A 22741-nucleotide genomic window follows, 5' to 3' on the forward strand; every position below is an offset into this window, starting at 1 on the left:
TTCATATAACGTAATTTCTTATATAAGCAAACAATATAAGTAAACAATGACATACGTCATACGTTCAGTTTTCAAGGGAGGTAACGTTTTTAAAATTATTATTTTTCAAATAATTGTATACTATTTTAAACAGAAACAGAAAATGACGAAGTATAGCATTTGTTTTAGTACAAAATTAAGTTGTTAATTTAGTTAAGTATGTTAATTAAATTAATTAATTAATTTCAAAAGGCAATGTAATATAAACTATGAGATATACTGTTCATGAAACCTGTGTAGTTCTAATTCCATTTTAGTTATACATTGCGTACTTTCCAAAAATCTGCTACAAATCTACATGTAAATGACTAACAAAAACATTTTTTCTAAAGTTAGCATTACTGTTTAAATTAAACTTATTAAACTTATTAAAGCACTCCACACCCAATCCATCGCTAAATAATTAAGTATTCAAATTCTCAAATGCCTTTTAAAAACCTAAGCGAAGCTAGGCAGTATGCCTAGTATATATATATATATATATATATGAAATATAGATGTATATATATATATATATATATATATATATATATATGAAATATAGATGTATATATATATATATATATATATATATATATATATATATATATATATATATACATATATGAAATATAGATGTATATATATATATATATATATATATATGAAATATAGATGTATATATATATATATATATATATATATATATATATATATATATATATATATATATATATATATATATATATATATATATATATATATATATATATATAAAAGTAAAACATTTTAATAATATTAAACACATGCACATCCAAGCATTTTAGTCATGAGATTATTCTACTCGTCTTATATACTTTATATCTAAATGTTCCTATTTCTGCAGTTCCCACCACGTTCTTGCTAGCTAAAAAATAAATTCTCTGCTAATTTCTCCCCGTGCAGTCCATCAACACGATTGCAGTAAATCATCACAGGGGTGCTGTCACAGCTCTGGTTTATATTCAAGAAAATCTTCAATTTACAACTTTCCCTCGCCAAAGTTCCATCTCCCCGACATGAATCGTGCCGCGCCAGAAAAGTAATCTGCCCACCGCCTGATCCTGATACACCGATCAGAAATAAACTACCCGCATTTGAAGCTTTCAACGACGGATTTCGACCCGTAAAATAGCGAGTGTATAGATTTTTTTTTTAAAATCCTCCCTCCCCGGTTATTTAAGGGCGGGAGGTCGTGCCTTCAAGCGGTGTCAGACCGGGGACTGCAGAATACTGCACTTGCCGGCTGCTTAATGTGTCTTGTCAGCTTACGCCGGCTTCTTCCGGCTGCAAAGATGACGCTGGGGAAAGATTTACGGCGCGCGGTTCGAGGCAATCCGGCGCGAGCTTTTTGCAGGGTGCGCCAGGGGCAGATAAATCGTGCGCTTGCGCAGACCATTAGAGAACCGGACTTGTCCACCTACAGTCGCGGTTCTACACTAAACACTTCTTTACTGCGGGCATCACTCAACATCCCCTCCACCCCGACCCTCTCCTGCACTTCTTCTAAGGCTCGCCTAGAAAGCTGTTGGTTTTAAAAAAAACTGCATTATTGAAGAACGGTTTCTGTGACAGAAGAATTCTTCAAATCCTTTTTTACTGTCGGCTTAAATGAAACCTGCTGTTTACGTATAGTTTTTTTTCTTCGTCCGATGTTTGATTTTGCAACCGATAAACATTTACAAAAAAAATTCGTTCTTAATTTCTTGTATACAAAAAATATGGAAAGTATTGTAATCGTGCAAAATATTGAAATCGAGATTTTTTTCTCGCAAATCTCTAAGTTTTACACCTTCCCTGATGTGAAATGATAGATTTGATATCGTGTCTGTATGTATGGACACGATAACTTGAGTATCTTTTAAATTAGGTGGATCATAAATAGATTTTAGAACCTATTCATGTGTCCCTATTAACTTTAAATGTTTCCAGTAAACGGAAGTGGTACATTTCCGTTTACTCAAAATCCGTTGTATACCGTTTCGGTTACGTAGAAAAACTAACATACAGTTAATAAAAATTCTTTACTTAGATTTATTTCTATTTTCTTTGTGATTTCCGATAACCGGAAGTGATACTTTATTGCCGTTTTTTAAGATACCACTAATTTGGGTACCATTTCAGTAAGGAAGACGAAATTTCATTTGTAAATAATCTGTCTTATAAGTAGGTTTCTGTTAAATTATGCGATTTACGATAATCGGAAGTGATTTTTTAAATTCCGGTTTCTCATATTCTTATAAAGGAGCAAGTTAAAAACCATTCCTTTTAATGTTTTTTTCTCAAAAAAGTAGCGGCTATGTCACATACTTTCCTACCATTTCCATAGCCAGTTACCCTTACTGTTTATTTTTCCTCTTATTTTGAAATTTTTTCGTCCAATTATAATTTCTACAAAATACAAAACGAAAATAAAATAAAAACAGAAAGTAAAACATTATTTAACTCATTATTTCAAGATGATTCATTAATAAAAAAAAGTACAATATTTATTTTGTTTGGTGTCCTTTAGTGTACTTTAGACATTGTTTCCCAAAATAAGATGTTTATTTCAGCATTATATTTATAATCAAACATGATTTCTCTTTATTCGACTTTGACAGGGGTGATGTTTATTTACCCAAGAAGAAAAAAATTCCATAGCATAGAGAGCCGTTATTTGACCGCTTCCTCCAGCTCCCACATATGAACGCCCATAGATCAACTCCAGCTTCTAAACTGGTCAGACGGAAGCGTGAAACAGCACCTGTTTCAATGACAGTCGTAGATCGCCACTAAAGTAGTAGCCTTACATACAAGCAAGGAGCAGCGTCTAGTCTCGACTTAGACTACTTAGGATGGACTACCCGCAATCATCAGCCTCTAGTCTAAAGGGCTGGAACTACGCTTCGACTTCTTTAGTGAAAGGTAAGCCTCAAAATGGCATCTTCTTTACAAGGGCTGAGTAATTAGGCAGCCTCTAGGCTTAGCATTCTCTTGTAATAGATGGGCTGGTAAATTAGGCAGTCTCTAGGCTTAGCATTCTCTTGTACTATAGAGGCTGGTAAATTAGGCAGTCTCTAGGCTTAGCACTATTTTGTAATGGATTGACGGGTAAATTAAGCAGCCTCAAAGCCTACAAGCCTCAACCCTGAAATAGTTGATAGATTAACAAATCTGGTTGAAAAAATAACATAAACAACAACAGGATGTCGACAATCTGGAGCGTTAAGCATGAAAAGACGTTCATTGATGCGTAGGCGATGAGGGCATACAAGGCAAGACAATAGAGCAAGACTATCATTAGATATAGCAAAAGCTTAGAGAAAAGATTCAGCAACGTGCTTCTGCTCCATGGCCAGTAAAGGCAACATCTGCCATCAAACTTTGGAATCCTCTGAATGCCAGTAGTGGGAACGAATCCCGCGTTGGCTGTGCAAAAATATCGGATAGGTAGATTTTCACTGGACGACCCCTCTAAGGAGACCCCAGAATGACTTGCTTGTGAGGTTCCGTTGGTGGAGGCGGAAGAAGCGTTCCTTGGTCGTCTACAGTGGAGGTCGTCAGAAGAACAACTGAGGGGAGGGTTCTCTGAATACCTCACTCTCAAATGGTCGCTGGATGAGCGTTCTGCTGGGTAGTTTGAATAACTCGAGTGAGCGTTTTCTGAAGAAAAATCATGGGAGGGGCCATTCGAGTGTTTTGAAGAAGATTTTTTAAGGGACGATTTCTTTGGCTTTACTTTCTCTGTGGATGCCAGTTCGGCTGGGTAACTTGAATAACAGGCTTCTACGTTTGGGGCACAAATATCATGGTTATGGCCGCTCACGTATCTTGGTGAAGAGTTTTTAGAGCATGACGGTTTGCCTACATATCTGGAAGTTGTGGCACCATTACAACTTGCAATATCGTTTGTTCTGGAATATTCCCCATCATGGTCGCTCAAATGTCTGGACGGTGCGGCTTTCATTGATGATTTATGGGAAGGGCTTGTGAAATACCCGGAAGTTGAATTGTGTATAGAACATTCTCGTGAAATATCTCTACAATATTTCGGGACCAAGTCGCACAAATATTTCGAAGGTGGTGTGGACCCATATGAGGATGGTGAATGTTCGCACGAAGATGGTATGGATGTTGTGGTTGTACACATGGATGGCGAATGTTCACGGGAAAAGGTTACAGATGATGAATGTCCATAGGTGGATGGCGAAGGTTCTTGGAAAAATTTCACGGGTGATGTGGATCTAAAAAAGGATGGCGAATGTTCTCTTGTAGATCCCTGATGAGGCGTGTTTAAATAATTTTCCGATAATCGCTCGGTGCCGGGCCTTTGAGAATGACTGCTGCAATACAATGCTGATGTATTTTCCATGAAAGGCCTTTGAGAATGACTGCTTCCAAGCAATGCTGATATATTGTCTACAGAAATTCTTTGGGGACGACTGCAGCTATATAATGCTGAAGGATTGTCCATGGAAGGTCTTTGGGAACAACTGCCGCTATACAATGCTGAAGGATTGTTCATGGAAGGTCTTTGGGCACAACTGCTAGTACACATTGCTGATGGATATTCCATGGTAGGACTTTGAGAACGACTTCTTCTTTGCAATAAACTACCTACGGGAGATTGGCGTAGTTGGACATCAGAACCATGACCGGACACAACAGAGGAGTGACACGTGTCTTCTAACAGGGAGTCTCTAGAGCTTGACATGATTGATGACGGCATTTTTCTTTTAAAACTTCTCCACCCCGCAATAAATATTCCTCTACAAAATACGTTAACCCCAAATAAAGTTTGAAATATTTCGCTGCTGATATTATGATGTTGACTTGTGTGCGCGAATTAGTTCGAGCCTAAAAAGTAAATGAGAAGGCAATCAGGCTTGAAGATGAGGATAAAGAGCAGGAGGATGTCGGTAAACATAAGCGTGAGGTGAGAGAAGTGGTTGACCGAGGTGTACAGCTTGAGCAGCCACAGGACGAAGATGTAGACGAAGATGATGAAGAGGTAGCGGATGGTGGACAGCAGGAAGTGCAGCAGACGCGGCGCGAAGTTGTTGAAGCAGTTGAAACTCACGAAACCGCAGCCGTTCTGCCGGCACAGGAGACTCTTCGTACAGGTGAGCGCTCTACCGCAGCGTAGGGCAAGGTCGCTGGCTGTTTGCGTAACGTTGATATCCTTGACCTTGTGAGGTCGGCAAATGTAGGTCCCGATTTGGGGACTTTCGCAAGGGTCGCACGTTGATTTTTTCCCGTACGGGCAGCAACACGTTTTACTTTTACAGCATGTTTTGGGACGCTCACAAAAGTTTCTGTCTATGATGGAGCCTCCTGGAGACTCAGCTGGTGTGGGAGAGACGGTGTACACCATCTGCATATTCTCCCCTGGTAGAGCTTTTCGACCTTTGTAGACGGACGTCAAGGAATCGCATGATGGCGTTTTCTCGCAGACGTATAAAGTGGAATTTTTTTTTATCGTGTCTGTTTTGGAACAGCAAGCGCAGGTGACATTGTCGGAAAGGCGGCACTGTGGGTTGGGGCAGTAACAGCTGGAGTAAGACTTTTTATATCGGCCGCAGATGTCAGATGGCTGCATGCTTGATCTGGCAAGTCGTCTTGATTGGAAATTCTCCTGGCTTTTGATGTGGCTGTACGACGACGGGATGGTGTTGCAGTCGTCGCTGGACGCCATGGTGGCGATGCTGGGGATGTTGTCCCGCAATCTCTTCCTGCTGCCGCGGCCATTTATAGAATCGGCGGACAACCGCCACGTGTCAAGGTCCTCAAAGCCTTCGTCTTCTAAGCTACAATCTTCTGGAAGAATTTTATCACGTCCGGCGCTGAACCTGCTCTTGTGAGGAAGCGAGGTGTTGGTAGGTTTTTTCTCCGGCGGGAAGAGGTAATTTGACCGGTTGTTGGTCTCGAATTGTTCAATACTAGTGTTGCTATCGTCGCCGTTGGGAGGGATATCCCAGGGGACGCTTCTCTTGTGTTTCCGGTCACTGCGTTTGGAGAACTGCTTGGTCAGACCTTCCCCATCGTATTGCTGGTCGTTCAAGAGGCTACGCAGTGCGCGTGCGGAAACGTTCGGACATCGAGGCTCGAACTCTGAAGGGTAGTCGTTGGCTACGTCATACCTACGCCGGCCACGCTGTCTTAGCATAGCGTTGTTGGTCTTTTGCTCGTTTTCGTTGCTCGATTGATCCGAGAGGGTCTTGACTAGACTGATGTCACTAGACCGGTGTCGACAGGCGTCCACCTCAGGCCCGACTTTTGCCCGGGGAGGGGACGATTTGTTGTCTGGTACGATCCAGATTATATTGGGTTTATTTAGTGCCTGGAATTACAAGAAATGACAAAGATACAAGTCAACGTAAGTGTTATGTTGATATGTTTTGTAGTGTTATAGAATAGAGAATAATTTGATGAAAACTAACCTAGCGATACAGTAGCCCTTAAGTTTGTTATTGTTTATAGATTGAATTTTGTTATTAGCTTATAGAGTCTGGGTTTTGTTGAAAAACATGGTTGAAATTAATGTTTTATGTTTGATCAGCTGCACCAGCATATTTTTACACCATCACCAGCAGCCGACGGAGCGGTAGAGAGCTGGACTGCTAACCCGTAAGCCTCGAGTTCGTATCCGGGTTCAAGTCAGTAGACCGTCCCTGAATCCACCCAACTCTGATGGGTACCTAACTTACGGTTGGGAAAGTAAAGGTGGCTGGGCATAGTGCTGACCACACTATCTCTTCATATGCCGAGGTCACAAAAACAAGTAAACTCTACTTCACTTGCTATAGAAAGTCAGGTTTGAAAAGGGGACTTTACTCACTACTACCAGAAGCCGATATTAACATCCGTCATCTAAAGTCATCACCAACAGCTGACATTTAAAGTCATCACCAACAGCTGACTTCTAAGTCATCACCAAATGCTGACTTCTAAAGTCATCACCAAATGCTGACATTTAAAGTCATCACCAAATGCTGACTTCTAAAGTCATCACCAAATGCTGACATTTAAAGTCATCAACAACAGCTGACGTCTAAGGTCATCATCAACAGCTGACATCTAAAGTCATCACCCACAGCTGACGTCAACTTCCGTCATCTAAAGTCATCACCAACAGTTGACATTTAAAGTCATCACCAACATCCGTCATCTAAAGTCATCACCAACAGCTGACATTTAAAGTCATCACCAACATCTGACTTCTAAAGTCATCACCAACATCCGTCATCTAAAGTCATCACCAACAGCTGACTTCTAAAGTCATCACCAACAGCTGACATTTAAAGTCATCACCAACAGCCGACATCTAAAGTCATCACCAACAGCCGACATCTAAAGTCATCACCAACAGCTGACTTCTAAAGTCATCACCAACATCCGTCATCTAAAGTCATCACCAACAGCTGACTTCTAAAGTCATCACCAACAGCTGACATTTAAAGTCATCACCAACAGCCGACATCTAAAGTCATCACCAACAGCCGACATCTAAAGTCATCACCAACAGCTGACTTCTAAAGTCATCACCAACATCCGTCATCTAAAGTCATCACCAACAGCTGACTTCTAAAGTCATCACCAACAGCTGACATTTAAAGTCATCACCAACAGCCGACATCTAAAGTCATCACCAACAGCCGACATCTAAAGTCATCACCAACATCCGTCATCTAAAGTCATCACCAACATCCGTCATCTAAAGTCATCACCAACATCCGTCATCTAAAGTCATCACCAACATCCGTCATCTAAAGTCATCACCAACAGCCGACATCTAAAGTCATCACCAACAGCTGACTTCTAAAGTCATCACCAACATCCGTCATCTAAAGTCATCACCAACAGCTGACTTCTAAAGTCATCACCAACATCCGTCATCTAAAGTCATCACCAACAGCTGACTTCTAAAGTCATCACCAACATCCGTCATCTAAAGTCATCACCAACAGCTGACTTCTAAAGTCATCACCAAATGCTGACTTCTAAAGTCATCACCAACAGCTGACATTTAAAGTCATCACCAACAGCTGACATTTAAAGTCATCACCAACAGCTGACATTTAAAGTCATCACCAACATCCGTCATCTAAAGTCATCACCAACAGCTGACATTTAAAGTCATCACCAACAGCTGACTTCTAAAGTCATCACCAACAGCTGACATCTAAAGTCATCAACAACAGCTGACGTCAACTTCCGTCATCTAAAGTCATCAACAACAGCTGACGTCAACTTCCGTCATCTAAAGTCATCAACAACAGCTGACGTCAACTTCCGTCATCTAAAGTCATCACCCACAGCTGACGTCAACTTCCGTCATCTAAAGTCATCACCAACATCCGTCATCTAAAGTCATCACCAACAGCTGACTTCTAAAGTCATCACCAACATCCGTCATCTAAAGTCATCACCAACAGCTGACATCTAAAGTCATCACCAACAGCTGACGTCTAAAGTCATCACCAACAGCTGACATTTAAAGTCATCACCAACAGCTGACTTCTAAAGTCATCACCAACAGCTGACTTCTAAAGTCATCACCAACAGCTGACTTCTAAAGTCATCACCAACATCCGTCATCTAAAGTCATCACCAACAGCTGACTTCTAAAGTCATCACCAACAGCTGACTTCTAAAGTCATCACCAACATCCGTCATCTAAAGTCATCACCAACATCCGTCATCTAAAGTCATCACCAACAGCTGACTTCTAAAGTCATCACCAACATCCGTCATCTAAAGTCATCACCAACATCCGTCATCTAAAGTCATCACCAACAGCTGACATCTAAAGTCATCACCAACATCCGTCATCTAAAGTCATCACCAACATCCGTCATCTAAAGTCATCACCAACAGCTGACTTCTAAAGTCATCACCAACAGCTGACTTCTAAAGTCATCACCAACAGCTGACTTCTAAAGTCATCACCAACATCCGTCATCTAAAGTCATCATCAACATCCGTCATCTAAAGTCATCACCAACATCCGTCATCTAAAGTCATCACCAACAGCTGACTTCTAAAGTCATCACCAACAGCTGACTTCTAAAGTCATCACCAACAGCTGACTTCTAAAGTCATCACCAACAGCTGACTTCTAAAGTCATCACCAACATCCGTCATCTAAAGTCATCATCAACATCCGTCATCTAAAGTCATCATCAACATCCGTCATCTAAAGTCATCACCAACATCCGTCATCTAAAGTCATCACCAACAGCTGACTTCTAAAGTCATCACCAACATCCGTCATCTAAAGTCATCACCAACAGCTGACATTTAAAGTCATCACCAACAGCTGACTTCTAAAGTCATCACCAACATCCGTCATCTAAAGTCATCACCAACAGCTGACTTCTAAAGTCATCACCAACATCCGTCATTTAAAGTCATCATCAACATCCGTCATCTAAAGTCATCACCAACATCCGTCATCTAAAGTCATCACCAACATCCGTCATCTAAAGTCATCACCAACAGCTGACTTCTAAAGTCATCACCAACAGCTGACTTCTAAAGTCATCACCAACATCCGTCATCTAAAGTCATCACCAACAGCTGACTTCTAAAGTCATCACCAACAGCTGACATTTAAAGTCATCACCAACAGCTGACTTCTAAAGTCATCACCAACATCCGTCATCTAAAGTCATCACCAACAGCTGACTTCTAAAGTCATCACCAACAGCTGACATTTAAAGTCATCACCAACAGCTGACTTCTAAAGTCATCACCAACAGCTGACTTCTAAAGTCATCACCAACAGCTGACTTCTAAAGTCATCACCAACAGCTGACATTTAAAGTCATCACCAACAGCTGACTTCTAAAGTCATCACCAACAGCTGACATTTAAAGTCATCACCAACAGCTGACTTCTAAAGTCATCACCAACAGCTGACTTCTAAAGTCATCACCAACAGCTGACATTTAAAGTCATCACCAACAGCTGACTTCTAAAGTCATCACCAACAGCTGACATTTAAAGTCATCACCAACAGCTGACTTCTAAAGTCATCACCAACAGCTGACATTTAAAGTCATCACCAACAGCTGACTTCTAAAGTCAACTCCAACAGCAATATCTAACAGCCATTATCAACAGCCAACATTTACAATCAACAGAAACCAAAACTTTCCACAAACCATAATCCAACTCACACATAAACCTCACACAAATCGCCCTCAATCCCCACACAAACTGCACTAAATCCCCCACACAAACCGCACTTATTTCCAACAGAAAACCCAAGACAAATCTCTAAACAGCAATCTTAAATTCTAGTAAAACTCCAATCAAACCCCACAGAAACCATCCTCCATTTAAAAAAACAACCAATAAACCCCATTAACCCCCTCAACCCACACAAACCACCACCCAAACCATTCCTTACCTTCTCCTCATCCTTGCCGGAATGAATATTCCGATGGTGGTTTGTCCGGATCTGATACACGGAATTGTTCTGCGAGTTGTTGATCTGTTTACGCGCCTGCTCCTTCTTCCCCTTCGACCCCTTCCTCATTGATGAATCTCGCATGGACAGGCTAGATGCTGCTGTTTTATCGTCGCTTGTTTCTTTGCCAAGGTGGGGAGCCAGGAATACCAGCCGTCTGTGTAGGTACCAGCACGTCCAATCTACAGTTTTTGTGATTTTTCATTCTCAATTCTTGAAACAAAAGACGCGGTCGGGAGTTGGAGAACAACAGCCTACATCGTGATTTGGACAGGGCTGTTTCATTCTTTACTTGCTAGGCTGTTGGAATGATGGAAACAGGTTTCAAGCACAACGATGTTGATGTGTGCTGTCTAAATTTAACCCCGTCATTGAATTCGCATGCACAGAAACGGTGCGGTGTGGTGCGGTAGGTAAGGTAGTTTAGGGAAAACCCGTTTCTATACACGTCGTCGCACTAAATATAAATCAAATATAAGTGATGGGATTTTTCAACAAATCTTGTTGTCAAACAGTGTAATAGGTATCATAGGTCTGTAAAAGCTGAATATTAATGATTAATTAGCTATATTAATTTGTAAGTCATGTTAAGCTTTTTAAACATTAAAATCAATTTAAAAAAAAAAAGAATAAAAGTAAGATTTTATATAACAAACAAAAAAAAACTAGCTAGAAAACAAAATTAAATAACAAAATGCTATTCAGTTGAGTTTTCCAAATTTTGTTATTGATGGTATGAATAAAAGTTTATTATATTATAAGAAAGTAATACAAGTTCTACGAACATTATGTTTCTAATAGCTTACATTATAGCGATACAGCTGTCATTGTTTAAATTAAGATCTTAGAGGGTGGGGAAGGGAGGATTATTATGTAAAGATCTCGACTGGTGACCATACTTCAGGATTAATTGAATGCAAATAATGATATTTTATAGAATCGCTTAGCTTGTTGATTTACGTTCTGACTCATTCCAAATTAAATTGAATTTTCCTGCATGGGCAGACCTGATATTTTAACCATCAACAAGTCACAGACAGACCAAAACCACACCAGACCAGGGGCGTAGCGAGGGGGGCGGGGGGTGCGGACCGCACCGGGTGACACCCGACCTCGCTATGCCACTGCATCAGACCCTTGCCTAAACTCTAATCCTATACCTTACCCTTATTGTATTGTAACCATCATCCCCATCCAACTACGCCCTCACAACGATACCAATAATTTAAAAAATCGATTCCCTACTATTATTTCTTAGAATGTTATTATAGGAACTGTTTATTTTATTCTTCATTCAGACGACGACATGAATTCAAAATAATTATGTTGTGTTTCTTGTGGATTTTGAATGATTTTTCTGCTTCAACTGCCTAAATCATGATCCAATTTACTTTCTCTAACGTGCAATTTATTTTGCTATATTCTCCGCCATCACCCAATTGGCTGAGCTTTCCAACGTAATAAAACAGGACTGACATAGGACAGTGACAGGACATTGGGAGGACAATCTGCTACCCGGCAGAACCTATTCATTGGCCGGCTGTTCCGTGGACAGCCTGACTACCGGCTGCTAATACACATTCACAGGGGAGCCAACTCAATTTGCCCTCCAAGACAATTCCAGTGGAGATTTTTCTTTTTGGTCTTCCTCGGCAAATCGACAGTAACTGGTTTAGTTTTGTCGAGTGCCAGAACGGTGCCGGAGGGGTTCTCTCGTCATGGGCTGGGAGTGGGCGTCAAATTGGGGGAGACATGTGGGGGTTAGGAGATGTGGGTGGGGGTTGAGATGGACGGTGGTGGAGAGGCTAGGGAGATGAGGTAGTAACGGGTGAGGTGGATGGGGTAGTTAGAGGTGGGGGAGGGGGGTGAGATGGGTGTTTTGGGATGGACAGTGGTGGAGTGAGGCTAGTGAGATGAGGTAGTGAAGGGTTGGGGTGGGTGAGGTAGTTAGAGGTGGGGTGAGGTAGGTGAGGTAGTTAGTGGTGGGGTGAGGTAGGTGAGGTAGTTAGAGGTGGGGTGAGGTAGGTGAGGTAGTTAGAGGTGGGGTGAGGTAGGTGAGGTAGTTAGAGGTGGGGTGAGGTAGGTGAGGTAGTTAGTGGTGGGGTGAGGTAGGTGAGGTAGTTAGAGGTGAGGTGATGTAGGTGAGGTAGTTAGTGGTGGGGAGAGGTAGGTGAGGTAGTTAGAGGTGGGGTGAGGTAGGTGAGGTAGTTAGAGGTGGGCTGAGGTAGGTGAGGTAGTTAGAGGTGGGGCGAGGTAGGTGAGGTAGTTAGAGGTGGGGTGAGGTAGGTGAGGTAGTTAGTGGTGGGGAGAGGTAGGTGAGGTAGTTAGAGGTGGGGTGAGGTAGGTGAGGTAGTTAGTGGTGGGGAGAGGTAGGTGAGGTAGTTAGAGGTGGGGTGAGGTAGGTGAGGTAGTTAGAGGTGGGGTGAGGTAGGTGAGGTAGTTAGAGGTGGGGTGAGGTAGGTGAGGTAGTTAGAGGTGGGGTGAGGTAGGTGAGGTAGTTAGAGGTGGGGTGAGGTAGGTGAGGTAGTTAGTGGTGGGGTGAGGTAGTTAGAGGTGGGGTGAGGTAGGTGAGGTAGTTTGAGGTAGTTAGAGGTGGGGTGAGGTAGTTAGAGGTGGGTGATGTTGGTGAGGTAGTGAAAGGTGATGTGTGTGAGGTGTGGGATGTGATGTAGTGAAAGGGTCAGGTAAAAAGTTAGTGAGGATGGAGGTGGTGGGGATGGTGTAAACACATCAGAGTTTTGAATATGTGCTAGTGAGGTCCAATTAAGTCATAATAGGTAGGTAAGTTACTGAGGTGCTGAGGTTCTAATGTACTGAGGTACTCAGATGCTGAGGTACTGAGGTGCTGAGGTCATGTTTTGGTGATGAGAAATAATGCTGGTCACGTGAATTGCAGGAGATCGACGAGGGTACAGCAAGGGTTTCTTTCAGGCATCTCTTCCCCCTGAAAAACGACTACCCCCTCCCCTCCCCCCGAACGAAACAGAATTTACATAGAAAATATATACTTTTACCAGTGTCCGCCCCCCTCCCCCGGATAATTTAGTCCGCTCCCCCTCCCCACCCCCAGTGCCAACTCTCCCCCCCCCCGGAGAAAAAACTCTGAAAGAAACACTGGGTACAGTATCCTCCATTATCACACAATTAGCTACACTCAAACCCACCACAACCCACACACAAGCCCACCAAAACCCGCACACTCAAGCCCACTAAAGCCCACAAATATTATTTCTACTCGTAAGTTCAAGGTCTTAAAACATCACATTCTAATCTCATTAACATAATTTATGCTGGTGCCAAGCTTTTTCTCAGCCCTTTCCTATTTTGCTTTGTAGAATCTTTCTTCTTCTTCGTTCTTGATTTTTAGTGTTGGGAGGGATCGAGCCTTATCTGCAAGAGGGTTTGAACTCGAGACTTTTTTCGAATTTATCAACCATGAGCTTTGCCGACTCGATCATGCTTCCATCACAATTTGTAGAATAATTATTTTACATTTTTTTTTAGTTTTCAGTTTAAACCCAGCACATGCGCGACTCGAAGCACCTGCCGTTTGTCATAAGTTTACACACACGCACACACACACACACACACACACACACACACACACACACACACACACACGCAAAACACACACGCGCGCAACCGACCCCCCCCCCACACACACACATGCAAACACACACACGCGCAACACACACACCACACACACACAACACACACACATACACACACATACACACACATGCAAAACACACACACACACGCACACACACACACACACAAACCCTGACAAGATGCGCGCAACATGAGCCAGCCATGTTTATTATCGCCGAGTCACGTGAGGACAGTTCTAAAAATAAACACCCACTTCGGACGTCACTTCCTCCCTGAAGTTTCCACTCACCGCCCAACTTAGAACCGACTGAAAGGCATTTTCATAACTTCGGCTCACACGTCAGCTGGCTGTAGCGCACACACTCACGTGCATCTCTCACCCCTGTAACCCGTGTTCCGCGTTAAAAGATACGGGTACCACGTGACGAAGAAGGAAAGGAAGAAAAAAAAACCTAAGTAATAGAATGTGATGGTATGCAGCTTTTCTAGTGCGCGTTACCTCCTAACCCCCCCCCCCCCTCACCCGTTACCTGTTTTTTTTAATCCACCCATCATCGCCCCTCTCCCTTAGTGAAACCTGTCAGGGTACGTCATTTATAATCAAGCGAGGATTTTCTCATAATAAACATGGCGATACCCGGGAGCGTGGAACCCCCTTCAGATTGGCTGCTCTCCGTCTGGCCCCGGCTGCTTCAAGCGTCTCCATTTCCCCCCGGCTTGTCAGCCCCTGACAGCCGTCTGCCCGGCAAACACAGCAACTGACAGCCCCTCGGCCCACCCTGCCGTTCGCCTTTCATCTCGCCGGTGCTTGGCACCGAGCGAGCAATTAATTCCGCGTTCCTGGAGAGTACTTAGACAGGCAGATGAAGTCACACTAGATTTGAGAAACCATCCATCAATCTTTGCTTCTCCATTATCCACCCCCCCCCCCCCTCCCTCCCGGCTTTACGGAAAACCCAAAACGAGACGCCGAGACTGGCTTTAAAAAAAAAAAGGTTTAAAAACAACTAAAAGAGCTAAAAGTTATTATGTTTGTGGATGCCATTTGTTAGACGTCTGAGATGTAAAATAGTTCCATTTGTTCAGGTGAACGTTTGTTAAATTGTTTTCTTAAAGTGTTATTGATCTTTTTTTTTTTTAGTTGTTTTTTTTTTAGTAAATAGTTTGTATCTAGCCCTTTACGTATATGTATATATCTGTAGATTGATGTCGTCTTTGAATTGAAACCGTAGTAGTTTTATTTACATAAATGTAGAATTAATACTAATAGTTTCGCTGTCTGTCTGTCTATCTGACAAGAACGCTCTGTCTGACAAGAACGCTCTAGAGAAAACACAAGCAATTTAAAAACATGCATAGTATTTCGAAAAACGAAGTATGACGTCGACACATTTAGCGCAGAGTAGAACATAATCTCAAACCAGAGAGTGCACACAGTCATATGACGTCATTGATTATCGCGTAAACATTGAATTAAAAAAGGAAATGTTGTCTAATCTAAATGGTTTGCGTGAAGAGTTTCTTGCATACAATTCTTCGGGTAGGGGCGAAGCCCCACCCCCCGCGTAAGAACGTCTGAGCCCCCCCCCCCCCCCTCCCCAACTCAAAAGAAATTTCCTCATCGATACTCTATAATAAAATTACCGCCTAATTAATGTGTCTAATCTAAAAAGTGGTTTTCTTGCAATGGGACGGTAGACATGTTTTTTTTGGGGGGGGGGGGGTGGGGGGGGGGGGGGTGTGGGGGGTGTGTGTGGGGGGGGGGTGGTGGTGTGGGGGGGGGGTGGTGTGTGGGGGTGGGGGGGGGTGGGGGTGGTGTGTGGGGGGGTGGGTTGGTTTCAGTGTTTCTTTCAGACTTTTTCCTCCCCGGAGAGGGGTGGGGGTACTTGAAATTTTCGGGGGCGGGGGTAGAATTTTCTGGGAGGGGGCGGACACTGGAAAAAGTATATAATTATATTTCGTTGAATGGGACGGTAGACATGTTTTTTTTGGGGGTGGGGGGTGGTGGAGGGGTGGGGTGGGGGGTGGTGTGTGTGTGTGGGGGGGTGGTGTGGGGGGGTGGGGGGTGGTGTGTGGGGGGTGGGTTGGTTTCAGTGTTTCTTTCAGACTTTTTCCTCCCCGGAGAGGGGTGGGGGGTACTTGAAATTTTCGGGGGCGGGGGTAGAATTTTCTGGGAGGGGGCGGACACTGGAAAAAGTATATAATTATATTTCGTTGAATGGGACGGTAGACATGTTTTTTTTGGGGGGGGTGGGGGTGGGGGGCGGTGTGTGGTGGGGGGTGGGGGTGGTGTGTGGGGGTGAGGGGTTGGGGTGGGGTTGGTGTGTGGTGGGGGGTGGGGGTGGTTTGTGGGGGTGGGGGTGTGGGGGTGGGGTGGGGGTGGGGGTGGTGTGTGGGGGGGTGGGTTGGTTTTAGTTTAGAGAAAAGAGACAGCACTATCAGCCTAGCGCCCGTTGTACCCTTCCTCAACGGGCCATTTATCTAGTCTATAATAATAGTTTCGCTGTCTCTCTATCTATCTATCTGTCTGACAAGAACGCTCTAGAGAAAAGACAAGCAATTTAAAAACATGCACAGTAATTCGAAAAACGAAGTATGACGTCGACACATTTAGCGCACAGAGTAGAAAATAATCTCAAACCCAGAGAGTGCACACAGTTATATGACGTCATTGATTATCGAGTAAACATATTCAATACAAAGGCAATTTGGTCTAATCTAAGTGGTTTGCGTGAAGAGTTTCTTGCATACAATTCTTCGGGTAGGGGCGAAGCCCCACCCCCCGCGTAAGAACGTCTGAGCCCCTCCCCCTCCCCAACTCAAAAGAAATTTCCTCATCGATACTCTATAATAAAATTAATGTGTCTAATCTAAAAAGTGGTTTTCTTGCAATGGGACGGTAGACATGTTTTTTTTTTGGGGGGGGGGGGGTGGAGGGGTGGGTGGGGGGTGTGTGGAGGGGTGGGGGGGGGGTGTGTGTGTGGGGGGGGGTGGGGGTGGGGGGTGGGGGGTGGTGTGTGGGGGGTGGGTTGGTTTCAGTGTTTCTTTCAGACTTTTTCCTCCCCGGAGAGGGGTGGGGGTACTTGAAATTTTCGGGGGCGGGGGTAGAATTTTCTGGGAGGGGGCGGACACTGGAAAAAGTATATAATTATATTTCGTTGAATGGGACGGTAGACATGGTTTTTTTTTGGGGGGGGGGGGGCGGTGGAGGGGGGGGGGGTTGGAGGGGTGGGGGGTGGGGGTGGGGGTGGGGGGGGCGGTGTGTGGAGGGGGTGGTGTGTGTGGGGGGTGGGGATGGTGTGTGGGGGTGGGGGTGGTGTGTGGGGGTGGGGGTGGTGTGTGGGGGGTGGGTTGGTTTCAGTGTTTCTTTCAGACTTTTTCCTCCCCGGAGAGGGGTGGGGGTACTTGAAATTTTCGGGGGCGGGGGTAGAATTTTCTGGGAGGGGGCGGACACTGGAAAAAGTATATAATTATATTTCGTTGAATGGGACGGTAGACATGGTTTTTTTTTTTGGGGGGGGGGGGGGCCGGTGGAGGGGGGGGGGGGGGTTGGAGGGGTGGGGGGTGGGGGTGGGGGGGGGGCGGTGTGTGGAGGGGGGGTGGGGGTGGGGGGTGGGGGTGGGGGGTGGGGATGGTGTGTGGGGGTGGGGGTGGTGTGTGGTGGGGGTGGGGGTGGTGTCTGGGGGTCGGGGGGGGGGGGTGGGGGTGGGGGTGGTGTGTGGGGGGGTGGGTTGGTTTTAGTTTAGAGAAAAGAGACAGCACTATCAGCCTAGCGCCCGTTGTACCCTTCCTCAACGGGCCATTTATCTAGTGATATATAAATACAGTGTAAGTTTACTCTAGAAAAAATGTGCGTGGTCGGGTGGTAGGGCGCACGACTGCTAACCCAAAAAACACAAGTTCCGATCCCGGGTTCACGTGTGTATGACGTTCCTGAGTCGACAAAAGTGATTCGCGTTAGAGAAAGTAAAGGAGGCTGTGAATTGTGCTGACTGCACTGTTTCATTGCATGCCGACGTCATAGAAACAGGTGAACTCTACTTCATCTGCCACATGGGTTGCCATGTTCAACAGTGTAACTTTTTACTTTACTTGTTGTGAAAAAAAAAATTTAAGGCTCCCATAGTACACAATGATTGCCTGCCCTTGAATTGTTTATAAGATGATGACTGTTTATGTAACGTGAGCTTATCGAAGGCTTTCGTCAGAAATATGGCCATGGGGATTTCCTCCTACCAACTTCGAATTGTGGGACGGCGTGGTCTAGGGATAGAGCGCTAGATGGCTAATCCGAAAGTCTCGAGTTTGAATCAAGGCTTATAGTTCTTAGTCCACCCAGCCGTAATGGGTACCTAATTCACGTTAGGGAAAATAAGTAGTGCTGACCACACAATCTCTTCATATACCGAGGTCACAAAAACAGGCGAATCCTAGGACGACTGAGTTAGCGGGTTAGAGCTCTAGTGCTAGACCACTGGGATTGATGTTTGTGTCTGTACAGTGAAGACACCTATGCTGCGTGCACAGTTAGGGGATGCGGGTTTGGGAGCGGGATGCGAGAGGCATGTGATAACGAGATAGATGGAGCTTGATATCCACATCATCAGGTGTTGTGTAACACACCAATACACCACAAGCTTGATATCCACATCATTAGGTGTTGTGTAACACACCAATACACCACAAGCTTGATATCCACATCATTAGGTGTTGTGTAACACACCAATACACCACAAGCTTGATATCCACATCATTAGGTGTTGTGTAACACACCAATACACCACAAGCTTGATATCCACATCATTAGGTGTTGTGTAACACACCAATACACCACAAGCTTGATATCCACATCATTAGGTGTTGTGTAACACACCAATACACCACAAGCTTGATATCCACATCAATAGGTGTTGTGTAACACACCGATACACCACACAGTAATGCTGAGTGTTATTTCAGTACTTAAGTTGTTGTTTGTGTGGTATGGTGAGAGAGATGGTGTGGTGAGGGAGATGGTGTGGTGAGAGAGATGGTGTGGTGAGGGAGATGGTGTGGTGAGAGAGATGGTGTGGTGAGGGAGATGGTGTGGTGGGAGAGATGGTGTGGTGGGAGAGATGGTGTTGTGAGAGAGATGGTGTGGTGGGAGAGATGGTGTTGTGAGGGAGATGGTGTGGTGGGAGAGATGGTGTGGTGGGAGAGATGGTGTTGTGAGAGAGATGGTGTGGTGGGAGAGATGGTGTTGTGAGAGAGATGGTGTGGTGGGAGAGATGGTATTGTGAGAGAGATGGTGTGGTGAGAGAGATGGTGTGGTGAGAGAGATGGTGTTGTGAGGGAGATGGTGTGGTGATAGAGATGATGTGGTGAGGGAAATGGTGTGGTGAGGGAGATGGTGTGGTGGGAGAGATGGTGTTGTGAGGGAGATGGTGTGGTGATAGAGATGATGTGGTGAGGGAAATGGTGTGGTGAGGGAGATGGTGTGGTGATAGAGATGATGTGGTGGGAGAGATGGTGTGGTGAGGGAGATGGTGTGGTGAGGGAGATGGTGTGGTGGGAGAGATGGTGTTGTGAGGGAGATGGTGTGGTGATAGAGATGATGTGGTGAGGGAAATGGTGTGGTGAGGGAGATGGTGTGGTGATAGAGATGATGTGGTGGGAGAGATGGTGTGATGAGGGAGATGGTGTGGTGAGGGAGATGGTGTGGTGAGGGAGATGGTGTGGTGGGAGAGATGGTGTGGTGGGAGAGATGGTGTGGTGAGGGAGATGAAGTGGTGGGAGAGATGGTGTGGTGGGAGAGATGATGTGGTGAGGGAGATGGTGTGGTGAGGGAGATGGTGTGGTGAGGGAGATGGTGTGGTGGGAGAGATGGTGTGGTGGGAGAGATGGTGTGGTGAGGGAGATGGTGTGGTGAGAGAGATGGTGTGGTGAGGGAGATGGTGTGGTGAGGGAGATGGTGTGGTGGGAGAGATGGTGTGGTGAGGGAGATGAAGTGGTGGGAGAGATGGTGTGGTGGGAGAGATGATGTGGTGAGGGAGATGGTGTGGTGGGAGAGATGGTGTGGTGAGGGAGATGGTGTGGTGAGGGAGATGGTGTGGTGGGAGAGATGGTGTGGTGGGAGAGATGGTGTGGTGAGGGAGATGGTGTGGTGAGAGAGATGGTGTGGTGAGGGAGATGGTGTGGTGAGAGAGATGGTGTGGTGGGAGAGATGGTGTGGTGAGGGAGATGGTGTGGTGAGGGAGATGGTGTGGTGAGGGAGATGGTGTGGCGGGAGAGATGGTGTGGTGGGAGAGATGGTGTGGTGGGAGAGATGGTGTGGGGATTGAGATGGTGTGGTGAGAGGTCAAGTGAGGTCTTCAGTATATTTTGTGTGGGGAGTTGACTGCGTAAATTCATGTCTACTGTGAGACTATGATTGACATCAGCTAGAAAACCAGAGTTTTGTCTACTGGAAGAATTTGTGTAAGTACTTGACTGAACTTGAAAACATCAATAGCTAGCAGACTAGATTTCTTTCATCTTGTCTTTTGGTCATTTCTAGCCTTAGAGGAACAGATAGCATGTCTTTTAACCGTAAGACCCATTACTGGTAGCCTTAATGGTAGCCTTTATGGTGGCCTTAATGGCAGCATTAATGGTAGCCTTAATGGTAGCCTTTATGGTGGCCTTAATGGCAGCATTAATGGTAGCCTTATTGGTAGTCTTATTGGTAGCCTTAATGGTAGCCAGAATGGTAGCCTTATTGGTAGCCTTATTTGTAACGTTTATGCTAGCCTTAATGCGAACATTAATGGTGGCCTTAATGGTAGCCTATTTGATACCAATAATGAAAACTTTTCCTAAAGCCTGCCAACGGTCAAAAAAACATCAAACAGGAATTTGTAAATCTGCTTTAAAGCAGGTCGCCCCCCTCCGCCCCCCTCCGCCCCCCCCCCCACACACACTTTTCCAGTCACTCACCCACACATGTGCTTAGTTGCCGCATGCGCAGGAGCGAATCTACTCACAGAGCTGTTAATAAAACGCAACGTGCATTTTCCAAGTGCCAACATTCGGCGTGCAGTATTTATCAAAGGAATTTTCAACATTTTTCATAACATTAGCTCACAGGCAATGTTTTTTTTTTACCCCGCAGGTGCCTGGCTAATAAACATCGATATTCACAAAAAAACATTGTTTTGTATTTTAAAATTATGACTTTTAAGAAATGAAAAAAAAAAAAAAAACTCTTAAGCTTTTCACACCTGACGTGCACAAGATGAGAATTCCAGAGTTTTCACACGTGTGCTGAGTTAACCTTACCCCCCGCACCCCCCCCCCCCAGCCCACAGCCCCCAGCCCACAGCTTGCTAACACTAGCGAGAACCCATCAGGAACCGTAACCCATCAGGAACCGTAACCCATCAGGAACCGTAACCCATCAGGAACCGTAACCCATCAGCTCGCGATATCGCGGCGTCATCGGTTTGAGCGAATCCGTCATCGCCTGGTGTGCTGTGTGTTGAAACATGGAGTTACGAGGTGCACCTGCATTTTTTCCCTTCCCCCCCCCCTCCTCCTCTCCTCACAAAAGATTGATTCATTCCCCCGCAGTCTGTCAAGATGATTTTTTTTTTCGTTTCTTTACTTGAACTCATTTTTTGGGAGCAATTTTAAATAGACCTTTAACCTCTTAATGGCGGAATCAAAATGGCGCTGAAACTTCGTGCCCAGCCAACAATGAAAATGTACCATCAGTCATTGGGAGAAGTTTACATGGAAACTCAAAACAATTTCGTTTCCAGAGGTCTGTCAGGTGCACCTGGTGCCCCGGGGGAGGGGGGGGGGTGGGGGGCCACGCCTGTTAGATTAGAGTTGCAGACATGTTCTCGGGAACATTCTAGAAACGATCGTCTTCCCTAGGCTAAGGAACATGTGTACAGTGGCTAGGCCTTTGGTTGCCTGGATTCAAGGCACGATGTTGTTAATTAAATGAAACAATTACGGTTTCAATCAGAAAACCTGGCAATTAAGGCATGTTATGGGGAGTAAATGAAATACGACCTAGTGAGACTTTGAGGGTTTTTATAGTCTTCATTGGTGGTGTGCCAACATGCATGATGGAGGGGGGGGGGATCAATCTTTTGCTGTGACTACTGGCTTGGTGCCCTACTATGACAATACATATATTTATTTTAATATGGAATTTTCAAGAGAAAACTGGACTTATAAACAGTGTAGTGACAGTGTAGTGACAGTGTAGTGGCAGTGTAGTGGCAATGTAGTGGCAGTGTAGTGGCAGTGTAGTGGCAGTGTAGTGACAGTGTAGTGACAGTGTAGTGACAGTGTAGTGACAGTGTAGTGACAGTGTAGTGACAGTGTAGTGACAGTGTAGTGACAGTGTAGTGACAGTGTAGTGACAGTGTAGTGGCAGTGTAGTGACAGTGTAGTGGCAGTGTAGTGGCAGTGTAGTTGCAGTGTAGTAGCAGTGTAGTGACAGTGTAGTGGCAGTGTAGTGACAGTGTAGTGACAGTGTAGTGACAGTGTAGTGACAGTGTAGTGACAGTGTAGTGACAGAGTAGTGACAGTGGTAACAGCTTTGTGGGAACATGTAGTAGGTCCCAAACATGGTTACCTAATGTC

The 22741-nt window shown here is 44.7% G+C and overlaps 1 protein-coding gene across 1 annotated transcript; it reads right to left on the reverse strand.

Annotated features, from left to right (window-relative positions):
• Positions 1-2529: 2529 nt before the first annotated feature.
• Positions 2530-10889, reverse strand: LOC131930317 (uncharacterized). Its single transcript, XM_059286735.1, has 2 exons — positions 10454-10889; positions 2530-6379 (listed from the first exon to the last, which is right to left on the reverse strand). The coding sequence occupies exons 1-2, from the start codon at positions 10595-10597 to the stop codon at positions 4886-4888; spliced, it is 1638 nt and encodes a 545-aa protein (XP_059142718.1). The 5' UTR covers positions 10598-10889; the 3' UTR covers positions 2530-4885.
• Between the last annotated feature and the right edge of the window lie 11852 nt (positions 10890-22741).

The sequence above is a fragment of the Physella acuta genome, unplaced genomic scaffold, assembly GCF_028476545.2.
Source record: "Physella acuta isolate Inbredline_101_S28 unplaced genomic scaffold, ASM2847654v3 ptg001756l, whole genome shotgun sequence".
Classification (NCBI taxonomy): domain Eukaryota; kingdom Metazoa; phylum Mollusca; class Gastropoda; family Physidae; genus Physella; species Physella acuta.